This window comes from Choloepus didactylus, chromosome 15 (genome assembly GCF_015220235.1).
Source record: "Choloepus didactylus isolate mChoDid1 chromosome 15, mChoDid1.pri, whole genome shotgun sequence".
Classification (NCBI taxonomy): Eukaryota; Metazoa; Chordata; class Mammalia; order Pilosa; family Megalonychidae; genus Choloepus; species Choloepus didactylus.
In genome coordinates, this window is record NC_051321.1 from 62710096 (window position 1) to 62725443 (window position 15348).

The 15348-nt window shown below is 35.4% G+C and overlaps 1 protein-coding gene across 4 annotated transcripts in view; it reads right to left on the reverse strand.

Moving 5' to 3' along the window:
- CTNNA3 (catenin alpha 3) overlaps window positions 1-15348 on the reverse strand; it is a 1946492-nt gene that overhangs the window by 87164 nt on the left and 1843980 nt on the right. For all 4 annotated transcript variants that reach the window (XM_037805370.1, XM_037805369.1, XM_037805372.1 and 1 more), the window contains one exon: window positions 2962-3067. In XM_037805370.1, the coding sequence (XP_037661298.1) occupies window positions 2962-3067 (106 nt within the window). The remainder of the gene's footprint in view (window positions 1-2961; window positions 3068-15348) is intronic.

The following is a 15348-nucleotide window of genomic DNA, read 5'->3' on the forward strand; positions in this document are numbered from 1 at the left end:
TCTGGAATCTTGGTTTGTATGAAGTGTACTTCCTCTACTTATCATTCCACTAATTCATGAGCATAAAGTCTAAGAATTGTGATAGTTAATAATATCCTGTCCTTAGGAGTATACTGTGTATATGGAACAAGATTTATACCAGAGTTTTATAAGACTTAAATAAATATGATCTTGGATGGCATATTTGAGCTACCCACAATTCTATTATCCAGGAGATGTTGGGTTATTGGGACAAGTAAGACTGCATTAACAGTTCTAGTTTACACAGAAGGTTTTAGCTTGTCTCTTTCTAACTATCTAATGGTAATTTCATTTTGGTAACCTGTTTGTGATATACGCACAATAAAGATCTGTTTAAGGAAGCAAGGCAGGAAAGAAGAGAGAAAAAAGAAATATAGGCAAGCAGAATTAGAAGCCTCAACTAATCTGATTTCTTTTCATTCTCTCTACATTTGAACTCTGACTCCAAAAAATTATAGAATGAATGAAACTAAAATTGATTTAACATTATATATATATATAATGTATGTATGTGTGTGTATATCAATTTATATATATATATATATATGCCTTTATATGAATTTCTAATCCCACCCAATGAAGACTATATCACAAGTCTTCATTGGGTGAGATTGGAAATTGATAGATTTTGACCTTCTGAAACTCTAGCAAAAACAGACTAGACAGCATCATAAAGACTGCTTAAAAATTCTGAACTATTAGATTGATCAAAATAGAAAGAACCAGTGTTCCAGCAGATTTTTTATATGTTTACATACTTTCAAAATTGCCCTCCTGATTGATCAAAATAGAAAGAACCAATGTTCCAGCAGATTTTTTATATATGTTTACATACTTTCAAAATTGCCCTCCTAATGTTACTCAATTTTATTCCACAATAATTTTCATGTATAATTTCTACTTTAACATTTTGTATGATGATCTATCTAACAATGTCAGAGGCACAATCATAGACAGTCTCCTCACATGGTCACTAAAATAACTGAGTCAGTTTCTTTATTCTCAATTTTCATTCTCCAGAATCCTATTTGTTAGAACAAAAGTGATTCATGTGAAACCATTCTCTCATATGAAGTAGAAAAGGCCAAAGAGGGTTCTCCATAATTCTTCATTAGTCAGTGACTGTTTCTTCAAGCTATTCTTAAAATTTAAAAGCTTTATGGAAGTAAAACAATAGTTTCATTTTCTTCCATACAATTTTAATAATGCCAAAAACAATGATATAATTAAATAAAGCTATGTAACTGAAATACTACTGAAATGTGATCTGATCTGATAAAGAAGAGTACCAATATAAGAAAAACTCCAAAGTGATGCAATTATTTGAACATTGAGAATTATGTATTTCAAAATGAACAGGAAAACAATGGTATAAAGTATTCAATATTTAAAAAACTCTTAGGATATGTAAATATGTGTAAAGTATTGTGATTTTACTTATCCCATTATCATTTGGTCTGTCTCATAAAAATGAATGCAGTAGATTCTAAAAGAAGGTAAAGATAGGCAGATCTGACTTCAGTCATTTACGTCTTCAGACCAAGAGTCTTTGACTTCTTTAGGATGGAGTTTGTTTTTATTGGTAAATTAAATAACCTTCAAATGGCAAGATATTGAAAAATACATACATATAATATATACATACATATATGAGGAAATACTTTTAAAATAATATTTGTACCTCTTACTATTAGTCATTGTTTCTCCTTCCTTATATCCACAAATATAATATCCAATAGGGGAGAGTTCTTTTTGTTCCAAGAAATAGAGGACTGAAACAGTGAATAATAGAAACAGTGAAAAATAAGTAGCTGTGATAGTTGGGGTCATGTGTCAACTTAGCCAGGTGATGGTGTCTCATTGTTTGGTTAAGCGAGCACTGGCCTGATTGTTACTATGGAGACATTTCATGGACTTAAATCTTTAGCAAGTTGATTGCATCTATAGCTGATTACATCTGCATTCAACTGGGGGGACTGCCTTCAACAATGAGAGATATTTCATCCAATCACTTGAAGGCTATAAAAGGAGAAGTGATGATTTCAGCAGTCAGAAGAGAGAATTTCCATCTACCTCAGCCAGATAGCTTCTCCTGTGGAATTCACTGAAAATCTTTGGAGTTCCCACCTTTCAACCTGCCCTATGGAATTTGGACTTGTGCATCCCCACAGTTGCATAAGAGAGTTTTAATAAAATCCCATAAAATTTACAGATATCTCCTGTCGGTTCTGTTTTCCTAGAGAACCCTGACTACTACAGAAGCAGTCCAATAAAATTTCTCTCAAGTTTATAAGCATGAAATAATTCAGAATAGTTTCACAGTAAAGAAGAAAAGTGATTTTTGCCCAAAGGGAGATACATTTGTATTATGAAGTTGAATAATACAGAATCTGTAAAGTAATACTATAACCCAGTCTGAAATATTAATTGAATTTCATGATATATTACTAATGAAATTGACAGATTTTTCAATTAAAATTAGGCAGAAGGTAACTCTAATAATGTAGTTGCTGCTTAGAAAAGTGGACTTTCAGAATTCTACTACTAATTACTATTTTTGTTGCAATTTTACTAAGAATGCCAGAAAATCTAAAATAATAGAATTTGGAAAGTATAATTTTAAAGAGCAAAAATAGGAAATCTAAGATATCCAGAAGAAAAAAGAAAAACTACATTTGCTTATAACAACCAATTAAAAGAACTCATTCAAAGTTCAAAATGCTGATATTTAGTATTTGCCCTATGGAAAAAAAAACGATCTATGTATTCCCTAGGATTAACTGTGCACTACTTTTTATTAATTATGAAATATATATTAAAACCATCCAAGTATAATTTTAGGAAAAAATTGATGCAATGGATCTAATCAATATTTGAGCTAATCAATATATGAATGGCAGAAAGCAATTAGCTTTCCTTACCCATTTGTAAGGAACTCACCTGGTTGGCAATCTGTCGAGCAAGGACATCCATCCTTGATCCTGATTCTGATATCATCTTAGCTGCATAGATCACATCAGTTGTATGCTTCAGTGGCCCCTTTCCCCTGAAAATAAAAGAACATATGTTAGTTGCAGTGGTTTACGTTGAGAAATTCACTACCACCCACCAACATGTTTGTGTCTATGTGTGTGGGTGTGTATAATTAAAAAAAAAAAAACAAAAAACCTGGACTCCAAAGTACACTCATCCGGCCATTGCAAATGTGGGCCCTGGACAGGCTCTAATTAAAATCCATTCTGCTCTAGTATTAAATGAATAAATGAAAACCTGTGGTGTTAGGATTCAGGACATACCTAAGTGTCTAAAAGATGGTCTCTACTCAAGCTTAATTTCCAGGTATTCCTTATAGTAAATCTTATCCAGAGATACTCTTGTTAGATACAGATACCACAAAACAAAGGTATTTTCTTGATTCTAGGAGGTAACATGAATTTAGACATTCAATACAGCCAATAATCCATTTTGATCAGCAGTGTTATTCTTTATCTTCATCTTTTCAATCCTTCTTTCATATAATTGCATTTTGTTTTCATCATACTTTCTCTCCTCCTTAATTAAGTCAAACATGGAAAGTCCAGGCCTAAAAGGTATATGATTCAGGGCCTTTGACATTGGACCCTAGATTCAGTTATTCTCTGAGTTGGCCCAACACTGGCCCTATCAGCTTCAAACAGGAAATATTTTAAGCCTTCCCTAAGTGACACCATTGATTCTAAGATCAACACAAGGGAAAAGACTGAAAGTATTACAGAAATAGGTAAAAAATCTCTCTCATTCAAAAATTAATTTAGGCCCAGGGACAATTCAGAATGGTGAAATGACATCATCTTTGTTCATCTTAAATAATCCGGCCTTATTTTGAAGAAATATGTGTTATAAAATCAGCTGCTGTATATTGAACAATCCATATACATAGCTTGGATTACCTAAGAGGAGATTCCAGTTGGAAGTTCAGAGTGGTGGTTTGAGTGCCTCATGTGGCTTCCCTACTCCTCTGATGCTGTTTGTTTGAAACATCATGATTTAGACATGAGAGTAGGGCAGGAATTGGCCTATCTGTAGAAAAAGACTGGAACTCTAAACTCAGAGAGTACTGGAAAGTCAGTCAGGCCTAGGAAAAGCCTACTCATGTTCTTCCTTACATGTTTTGTTTATGGCCTCTCTATTCTCTCTGAGTCTTTTTACCTCTTTGTCCTCTTTCTAAGTAAAAGAGGTAAAGAGTTTGAATCTGGGGTCATACTGTCTTGGGCTGTTTCTCAGAAACAGACCACTTCTCACTATCCATATAAGTTAAGCCAGATAAATAACTACTCTGTGCCTCTGTTTCCTCTATCATAATAGACAGACACCACATAGAATCAATCTAAGGACTAAATGAGTTAATTTCTACAAAATGGGTTAATTTCTACAAAGTTTATTTATACAAAATAAACACACAAAAATATAAGTTGCCATTACTTTAAAACAATTTTGGTTCTTAATGCCATGGAATAAAAGTTGGATTTGTTTCAGGATTTGGCAAGGTAAAAAGAAATCATACACTTCTTACATTTTTAGAACAATTTTCCATTTTGTTCTTAGGTAACTGACCATTTTGACACAGATTAGCATTTCTGCAGCTGAAAATGGGTACTTGCTTTGACATATGACTGCAAAAGCATAATCAAGTAACTCTCCTTCTAGATCTTTTTACCCTGAGCCCCACTCTTTAAAAATGAGATGTGCATAATTGAGCTAGGATAAGATAAAGGCACTTTTTTTCTCTTCTCTTTCCTGAAAAATAAATGAATGGTTACCAGAATGAATGCAACTCTTCCATCCTCTTATAGCCAATCCTCTCTGTATTTCTTTATGTCCATTTCCTAACCCTCTATTGACAGCCATTACAAATGTCTCTAAGTACATGGGAGTTTTCCTTCTTCTGAAACCCAAGAACATTTGTGGCATATATATTCTGTCCTTCGCTGTACTCATTTCTATAATGAAACTATATTGCCTATAACAGCACAAACTCTTTAATTAAAGATCTTAACTAATCAGATCACTGTCTTAGCAATAATTCTGTATATGAAAGTAACAAAAACTAGTTAATATAAGCAGAAAATAAATTAATAAGAAGGATACTAATTAATTTTAAAATTAATAGCAGAATCAGAGAACCAGGTGCCCAAAAGTACAAGAACCAACATAGCATCAGGGAGCTAAATTGCAGGAAAAAGTCAACAGTCCTTTCTGTGAGAACTTTTGCGTTAGATGACTCCTAAGATATGACCCTAAGAAGAGAAACTCTGATTGTCTGATTGTCCAACTTGAAACATTTGTCCACCTCTCAGTTGGGTTCCAGGCAGAGACTGTGGGAAAGGCAGCTTGGTTTGCAATCCCATCAAAACAGACAAGTATAAGCAGTTGCTATTTCTAAATACAAACTTATTGTGCTATCACCCACAGAAGGGGAATCAAGATAGGCACCTGAAAACATTCAAGTGGTCACCACACTTACTGTCAGAGTTCCAATTTGATTTCCGTCTCTTCTCCAATGGAGAATGAGACCCTGAAGAAACTACTCACTAAAGCAAATGTTTTGATGGGTGTGGGTAGGATGGTGAGAATAGTGAAGAGGTGGGAGAGAAGAAAAAGTTGGGTCAAAGTTAGAAAGGGAAGCTTTTAAGGAGTAAAGATAGAGTGGAATTAGAAGGGGGATGGAAAAAAATCTTTGTTTATTATATGATATGGTCATATTTCAAGCTGGTCTTGAGGATACTCTAATATAAAATCTGATAAGATATCTTATTAGAGGAAAATCTTTGTTCACTAAGGAGAATAATATTATGTAGTGAAAAAAATCAGAGGGGATTCTTGCAAGGCTAAATTATCAGCGAATTCTAAACCTAAAAACCTGAACACCAAAATGCTTTTGCCCTGTATGTGTAAAAAGGCCCTTTATTGTACCTTCTCCATGGGGCTTCTTAAATTCATTACAAGCAAGTTTTCCTTTAAAAACGAAACAGCACATCTAATGCAATGAATACCTGGCCTCAGATGATGATCACCACACTTTTCTTTGAATCTGCTGACATATGTTTCTTTATTCTTAATCAACATCAAGCATTACAATACTTCATCTGAGTTGCTCTTATCAAATTTTACTTTACACATCAGGCAGGCCTGGATGTTATGTGCATGGTTATATATTTGAGAATGGCATTGCATTTCATTATTTCTATGCATCTCCAGAGAAAGCTAAACTTAAATAAAGCTGTGTAAGCTCCTTAAAGGCAATGTATCAATTTTCATGGTCTTAAACAATGGACAAAGGTTGTTTCTAAGGACAGCAGCTAACACACTCTTTGCTTAAACAATGGACAAAGTGCTATATCAAAGGAATGTAGCTAGTGTACCCTTCCCCTCAAAATAATATATTTCCCTGTATAAAAATCCTGGGCAGATGAAAAGGAAATTGTCTCTAGCTTTAAATATATATCTTGTTACGATGCCAGTATCTTAAGCGCATGTAGAACTTAAGAGTGATGATAATACACTCTGACAGGCCACAATTATTCTTCTTCATGTTCTTAATTAAATGTATTGTCTGGCAAGCTTCCTACTGAGGGCCCAACAAAATACACATTTTACAAATGATTCTATATGGTGCCAGGCATTGAATTTGTATCCAGAGGAAGCTACAATTACTGAAACTATGATAAATTTTAACATTCTTAGCCTGAAATGTGCTATATAATGAAAGCTTTTAAAATTGGGAAATACATTGAGAAGTTGTTTGCTGCCTTCATTTTCAAAATGGGTTCTCAGGATCTCCTGTCAGCAAAGTGTGTCATAAATCATTGAGTTTGGATCCTATGGAGTAAGATACCCAGAGGAGGAAGGGGTAGAGATGCGACATATTTTAAAGAAATCAGAGGCCAGAGATCTTTAATAAAAACAGTGGTTACAATAATAATCTATCTCCCCAAAATGAGGGCAGATCAAGCACTGAGGTAGAGGGCCTGCCAATTAATCACAGAATTATAGGCTGGAAGGGATAATGAGAAAGGCTGCTCTAACCCAGCAATTTTGTTATCATGGGAATTTTATTAAGGTGAGTGAAAAAGATATCTTTGAAATTTCATTATTGATACAACACATACTTGCCAGCCATTTCTGACACTGCCCTATCCTTGACTCTTATTCCTCTCCCTGACTTCACCTCATTTGTGGCACTTAGCCAACCCTCCCTTTCTTCTCTTTCGATTACCACCAGAAATAAGAGGATGATACAGCTGGCCAGTTATAGCTCAATTAAGTAGGGCTCAGGTTTAAAAACAAAATACCAAATGGTCTCACGGACTTGCTTTGTCTTTTTAAGGACAGAGAATATCTGTGAAATGGTTTGGTATTTTCTGCTGCAGATTATAAACAAAACAAAACAAAAAGCTTAATTATATCTTTTGCATTTTATAGCCCCTAAATCTTTGATAACATAATAATATTCCCCTTTTCAAGTCCAAAAATTTCTCCTTCATCCTTTTTATCTCTTGCTATTCATATAGAATAAGTCCCATGACAGCGTGGTTTACTTAATTCATGAAAACATCTATAGCATATATTTCCCCTTAATAATAGTTACCCATTTAGCAGTTTCTATATTGTAGGAACTATTCCATACACACTGACTAATTTAATCCTTATAATAATCCTGAGTTCAGAATTTTTATTATCCCTATCTTACAGATGAGAAAACTGAGGCATGGAGAGGTTAAATATATCTTGCCCAAATTACACAGCTAGTAAGTATTGGAGATGGGATTTGAACTCAGGCAATCTGGATACTGAGTTTACTTTTACCCACTACACAGTCTGCCTCCCATAAAATACACTAAGATAAAATTCAAGTGATTAAAAGATCTTCTTAGCCATTGATGGGAGTGAGTTACCATGAATGCAATAGAGAGCAAAGACCAGGGTTTGATTTAGTTGCTGGCTGGTTAGGAGGTCCACTAACCAGCAGACTTCCTCACACAACAGCCTCAAGAAACACAACCTCAATATGTGTCCCCACAAAATGAACAATGTATTACAGTGCATAAACCTTTACTTAAGGTCACAGGAAATGGATGAAATGATACCAGAAGCTTATGGTGCTGGGATTTTTTTTTCTTGAGATATTATTTCTTTGTCTTTTACCCTCAATACCCTCCCTCCTTCTTTCTCTGCATTCTAAATCCTAAACTCAAAGCTCAGCCAATCCACATGCCAAGCTAGATGGTAGATTTCACATTTTGATGGTTATTTATAATACAACAAATGGAACTTTTGAGAGTCTTAGTTTAGACTTAGTTATTCTTATTTTATTTATTTTCTAAGACTCAAATTCAACGCTGCAAGATAGTAGAGTGAAATGAATGTGAACTTTGGAAAAACATTTTTGTCTGTATCCCAATAATGCCATTTATTAGCCAAGTGGCCTTGGGTAAATGACTTACTTGGTTTGAGCTTGATTTCTTAGCATTAAAACAAGGATTGTGATATCTGCCATATAGTTATAAATACACAAATCCACATATTTTACATGCTTCAATATTTGGCATGTAGTTGGTGTTCAGCAAATGTTAATTTTTCTTTTCCTTCTCCCTCTACAAATAATGCTATCTTATTAAAAAATTTAGCTTTTGATTTCTTTATTTAAAAATCACAGTGCTTACCTGGCAGTAAAAACTAACTTGACTAAAGTTCAGTTATTTCTTAGATTTGCTGACTATATTACTGTCTAGTCTTGTCTATAACATTTTTTATTTAAAAAGTGTATAAAATATATGCATACATAAACTGTATATGTGCATGTGTGTGTGTGTAGTTGTTGCTTTTGTTCAAGCTTGTTCTTCAACTTCTTATATGGAGTTGATTTATATTTAGTGCCAGATTTTTTGTTAATATAAATGTTCCAGAATTAATGATTTAGTTCTACAAGGATACTACAAGAACCCCTTACCTGTAATTGTGACATTAGATTCAAAAGCAAAAAGTCATTATCATTGATGCAAACAAAAATGATGAGATAAAAAGAGGTACTAAACTCAACCAAGGAAAAACTATTCTTCTACTATTCAACATGAAACTTTAATTAGGAAACTTTCTGCCTCTGGATAGTACTCTCTTGTGAATTGCCCTTCTCAAGGTTTGAGGACCCTATAAAAGTCCTAGGAAAATCAGCTAGTGAATAATAAACAACGACCATTCTTAGTAATTCAGAATGAATTATTCTGGGATTCAAGCCTGGAAAATGTGTTGCTCCATGAATGAGGGAAAATATTTTTCTGAAGGTTGTTTATTTTTCCTCATTTCTGTTTGTCAGGTTCCATATTAGTCAGGGCTGCCTAACTGCTACAATAACAAAATATATCTCAGGGACTTAACACAATAAAGTTTATTCCTCCCTCACATCATAATCGAGGTGGATTGTGGAGTGGTAGGCTGTGTACCACCACATGGTCATTTGAGGGCCCAGGCTCCTTCTTTCTAGGGCATCTTCTATCCCCTAAGGCTTCAGAGTCATCTTCTAGATCCATTGCATCTTGACTTCAGACAAAGGAAGGGAATGATAATGGAGGCTACTGTGGAAGGTTACATTGATCAGGAAATAATTGGCACACATCATTCCCACCCACATTCCAGAACTCTGACACACAGGCTCATCTAACTGCAAAGAAGGCTGGGAAACGTTTTCTATTCAGACCCAAGTGGGAAAAAACAACATGGTTATACAAACTCTAGCATTGCCTCTGTACATACTCCAGGGGTGCTAAAGTCTTACTTTTTTTTTTTTTTTTTCATTTTAGCAACAAAGGGGTGTTTATCCTGTGAAAGGAACTTTGGAAGTCAGCAAGTAGATGGGGGAAAATTGGGGAAGAACCAAGGCCCTTTACCAAATACAGTTGAAATTATAAGACAGATACTCTGCGTGGGCACAAAACCAATTCTATTTCTTATTTTGAAATTGTCACATGGAGATGGTCTATTATTAAAAGCAAAAATTCCAGAAGCTCCAATTTGTGCATGGTGATGATAATCTTTCTGGTTTCAAGTTGTATTTGCTTATGAAACAAGCACAGGTCTTGCTTTAGAGATCTGTTTAGGCATAAGCCTGGGGGAATACTTATAGTTAAGTTGCTGTTATTATTATTATTATCACATTTATATTATCGTACTTGCTACTGCTGCTGGTTGTTGCTTGTGTATGTGTGAGTGTGTGTGTGTGCATATGTGTGTGGTGTATGTGTAGGGAGTAGTGATAACTTTTCTCAATACACAAACTAGGTTTCTGAGAAAATCTAAGACATAAATCTTTTCTCTGTTCTTTAGCCCTCAAATTCCACAAGTTACCCTCTACCTATTGGTATTACCTCAAATTTTAGATAGACTATAGAATTCAGAGATGGGTTTCACAGAGCACTTGTCAGGATCAAAAAACAAAACAAAACAAAACAAACAAACAAAAATACACACAAAAACCAAAACATTAAACACTTAGGTGGAAGCAGAAGTAGAATTAGAATGAAGGATTTCATTAGAAAATTGTTTGTTTTTAAGCTGTAGGCAAAGTAGAAGTCAGCTAGACAGATATTTTGATTTTTGTTTTTAGTAAAACAGGCAACATCCTCCAGTTTTCCCTAAGTGTAAATGTTTTACTACTTTTCTATATAATTTTGTACTGAAACAGTACATAATAAATTTTATGAGTGCTTACTATGTTCCAGGCATTGTTCTAATTGTGTCATTTTCTCTCAATTCTCACACCCAGGGCTGCTCATAGGGTTGTGCAGGTTGTACAAGGCAAAGATACAGGAGATGCCATTCACATCATGGATACACTCATAGTTGTGCACTTCACAACCTGTGCTGACTTACATACCCACTCTTCTTCTAAAAGCTATGATCTCTATCTATAAACTGGAAAACAGAAACATAAAAGCCCAAAGTTCTTAACTTCTCCAAAGTTATGAATATAGGTCTGTCTGCATTTGAAATCCAGTAGTTAAAGACATCAATAGTCTAGGAGACAATTAACAAATCATACGGGTGAAAGCATCATAGGTTTTCTGGCAGTATCCATCTTGAAGCACTGAGATTCAATGAAGAATTCAGAATCAGTGAAATGAAACTTAGAGCCTTTGCGTCGGTGAAAATTGTGGTTTATAGATGGAAGTTTTTTCTAGAAGTTGTATGAAAATGACTTGCCCATTTTTGACTATTAAATAGCACATGCACAGATCACTGCCACCTCAGGCACCCTGTCACTCTCATCTACTCTTCTGCTGGCAAGGGAATTCGTGTGTCCACCTGAAGGGAAAACTAAAATTGGCAATTGCAGGGATGCTGATTCTCACTGCTCCCACTGTAACCCACAACCAGCATCACTCTTCCATTGATTATTCTGCCAATTCTTTTTGACGTAGAGATCTTGTGTTAGTTTTCTATTGCTACTATAACAAATTACCACTAAGTTAGTGGCCTAAAACAACATAAACCTATTATCTTACAGTTTTGGAGATCAGAAGTCTGAAATCAGTTTCATTAGGCTCAAGTCAGTGTTTCAGCAGGGCTAGTTCCTTCTGGAAGTTCTGAGGGAAGAATCTCCTTCATTGATATATTCGGCTTCTAATGGCCACCTGCATTCCTTGGTTTATGCCCCCCACCCCTGCTCCTCTCCATCTTCAAAGTGCATCACACTATTCGCTGCTTCTGTCATCGCATCGCCTTCTCCTCTCTCATCTCTTGCTTCCCTCTTTAAGGGACAATCAGACCGATCCAGATAACCCAGGATAATCTCCCCATCTCAAGATCCTTAATTAAATCACATCGACAGTCTCTTTTGCTAGACATGATAACATTCACATGTTCTGGGGATTAGGAGGCAGACATCTTGGGGAGTTCTTATTCAGACTGGCACAGTTCCCTGCAGTCACTAACACTAGTCAGAGTTGGCACCTTTGAAGGGGCTACTGTTTTCCTGGATTTAGATCAAATCAGCTGGAACAGATTAACAATGCCCTGTTGGTGGCTTTGGTATGCTAGTTCTTTTTTATATGATCCATGTTATTCCAACTGTCAGTGAAAGAGTGAGGTTCTTGGTTCTGAATGATTTGCTAGCTGTGTGCTCCTTTACATATAAAATGGTGGGGTCTGGGGAAATTTGGAGATCTAGGAAAACCAGAATTACCTGGGGAGACACTTTGTGTATTTGGTGCTTCTCTCCTTCTCCCATCTACTACACATTATTTTAATGTCTTTCTTCCCTCCAGGGGCTACACATGAAACACACACTTACTGAAAGCACATAGGGTTATAGGATGAGGGGAGTTCTAAGCTGTGGGCAGGCAGAGATTTCTAGGTGATTATTATATGCATTCTTTTTGTCTTTGAGACCCACAGGCCTTGAAAATGATAAGAGCATGGTTTCACGAGACATTCAGAAATTACACCCTGATGCATGTTCAAGGGGTCATTTGAGGCCAACATTATTTCTAAAATCACCTATGAATCAATCCTTTTGGAAGCAACTGCTTATTGAAGCTGTGTAATAAGGTAATAAGGGATACACTTCTCAGTGGTGATTCTCCAGACCCATACAGATAGTGAGAATTGACAAGGAAAGCCATTTGTCTCTTCACTCATACATAGGAGAGTAATCCCCACCAACCCTACCCCCACAAAAAAAAGACAAGTCATTATGCATTGACACCTTTTCAGAACACAAAGGGAAATTTGTACTCAGCACCCACATTTGAAAACAGGCCTTTTCTAGCCTTCTACACATTACTTCTCTGAGTGTGGGCATCCATCGAAGTCAATGTACTGTAAATACAATCACAATCCCCAATTGTGGGAGTTCCTCCTTTTCTGCTGGCAGTGGCCTAAGCATTAATCATGTACACAATCTCTTACAGAGTCTGAGCATTTTTTCTAGTTCCACCTTAAACTACTGTGATATATTGGCTGTCCTAGGCCCTTTTATACCAGACCAAATTTTATGGTCATTTTCAGAAAATAATCATTTTCAATTTATGAAGCCTTCACTGTTTAGCATTTAACTTTCTCAAAGACCACCGACTCACTTCTTAATCGGACACAGTGCAATATTATCATCAGGTTCAGATGAAGAAACTTACACAGATAAAGGGCCACTTAGTCAAGACCTATCACACTTAATAGACTGTGAACAGGCATGGGTCATGGACCAGACTTCCCACAAACCTCAGGCCTGTCCACTTGTTGTTTGTGAGATGATGAGAACCTGCCAGCCGATCTTTGGCGTGTTCTCTCTCCCCTGGTTGGGTGGAGCTACAGTTTATTAAATTTTAGGACACCCTGTAAAGACACCATTTAAATCCACTTATTCAGATTCAGTGTGACTTGAGACATACTGTTTTATGCATCTAGTTTTCCTGTTAATGTGCCCTTATTGCTGCTCTCCATTGATTTAAATGTTTTATGGAATTATTTTATTGTGCAGTGCCCCAAAGCTTTTTTTTTTTTTTTTAAGAAAAGGGTATAGTTTTTAAATGTGAATGTCATAATTAGCTCTAGTTTTGACAAACACATCATTTTTCACTTTCTCCCACTGGCATGCCTAATACCCAGTTATTGATCCCACAGTATATGAAACAGCATACTTAATGTTTCTTAAATTAGAAGAAATTAAAGCTCTATCATAGTAAAACAAGGTGCATGATCTATCTTCACATCTGTATGAGATAGATCTGTTGCTCTAAAAATCCCTTGCCTTAGGATTAAAATAGACTCACACCATTCTCAGGTATTTGGAATTACTTTTGTATCTGATTGGTCAGTCTGATGGGAAGATCACACACTGGTATCAAAATGAACTATACTGCACAGTCTATAACCTAGCTTAGAATTGTATCATTAATGATTTATGTCTTATTAAACCGGAATGACAATAAGAAAGGAATATAAAGAAAAGCAAGCTTAGACTTTCTTTCTTTTCTCTTTCTCTTTTTTTTTCTTTTATAGTCTCCACACATTTCTTCTCTTTGTTAGAAGAGTGCTTTGGGGCTGCCACAGCAGTGTGCCTCAGGTCACCATGTCAGGATGTATTGGACACAGCTCTCCTACGCTCTTTTCTGCAGGGGGTATTTTCATTCAAGGTCTGCCAGTTCTCTCTTTCTGAAAATAGGCCTCAAAATTTCATGAAAATCTTTTGAAAACTTTAATGATGGCATGTTGACACACTGAACCTGACTGAGAGAGCAGCCTTTTTCTCCTGCCTAGAACTCCTCCCCAAACTACTTTCTAGAAAACGTTCCTTGAAATGTGAGACACTAGGACTCCAATTAAGTGGGATTATTTAGGAAGAAAATAATAGGAAATGAGAAAAACAACAGTCACCTGCTAGGATGGTCTCCCTGAAAAAAATTCAAATCCTTAAGAAGGAGGTGCTTAGTATTCAATTCAGTGTCTTAAATGCTAGTGCTGAACAATTGTTTTTTTCTGGTGGGGGAAAATATGATATTTTTCAAGAAGGCTGAAATTATTAAGATTGCAACTGCTCCATGGGATCAGTTCCAAAGTTAATATGCTTATGCCGGAAGCTGGCAATCTGAAGGCATTCCCGCTTCATGTTGTGCTTTCAGTGCTTTACAACAGCAAAACATTCACAGTTTTAGCCAAATAGGTTGATCTGAGGCTTTTATTCAGCCTGTGCTGGCCAGCAGAGTGAGATGACACAAACTTTACCTTCATTCTCTATATATGTATACTTAATGTTATATATGTAACACTGTGTTAATAAATTATACATATTAAAATATATACAGACATACAAATTTTAAAAGGATCAAGTAAAGATGAAAGAAGCAATCTTAAATATCTTGCTAATGATAATGTCATTAAAAACGATCTCAACACAAAATATTCTCTTAAGGAGAAATTTAATATGAGTATTAGAGGATGTAAATCCATATTTCAAGCAGTCCTCTTGATAATTAATTTTATTGGCTCAAGTCTTGTCAGTTTGGATTAGATCATAATTAGATCATAATTGGATCTAATTAGATCATAATTAGATCATTATTGATTTTACTTTGTAATGTGTCTAGGAATAAGGGGTTGCCAACTCTTCCATCTTCTTGCTCTTTGTTCTGGCTTCCTTTTAATTATCCTCAATCCATGGTTTCTCTTCCAAAAGTTTTAAAGCAACATATACCATTTAATTATGGTTAGTTTAATTAAAATTAGATCACATAATTCATAAATCCAGTTAAACAGGCACATATTAATTGTGGTGTGCTGACATCTATTGAGCAAATA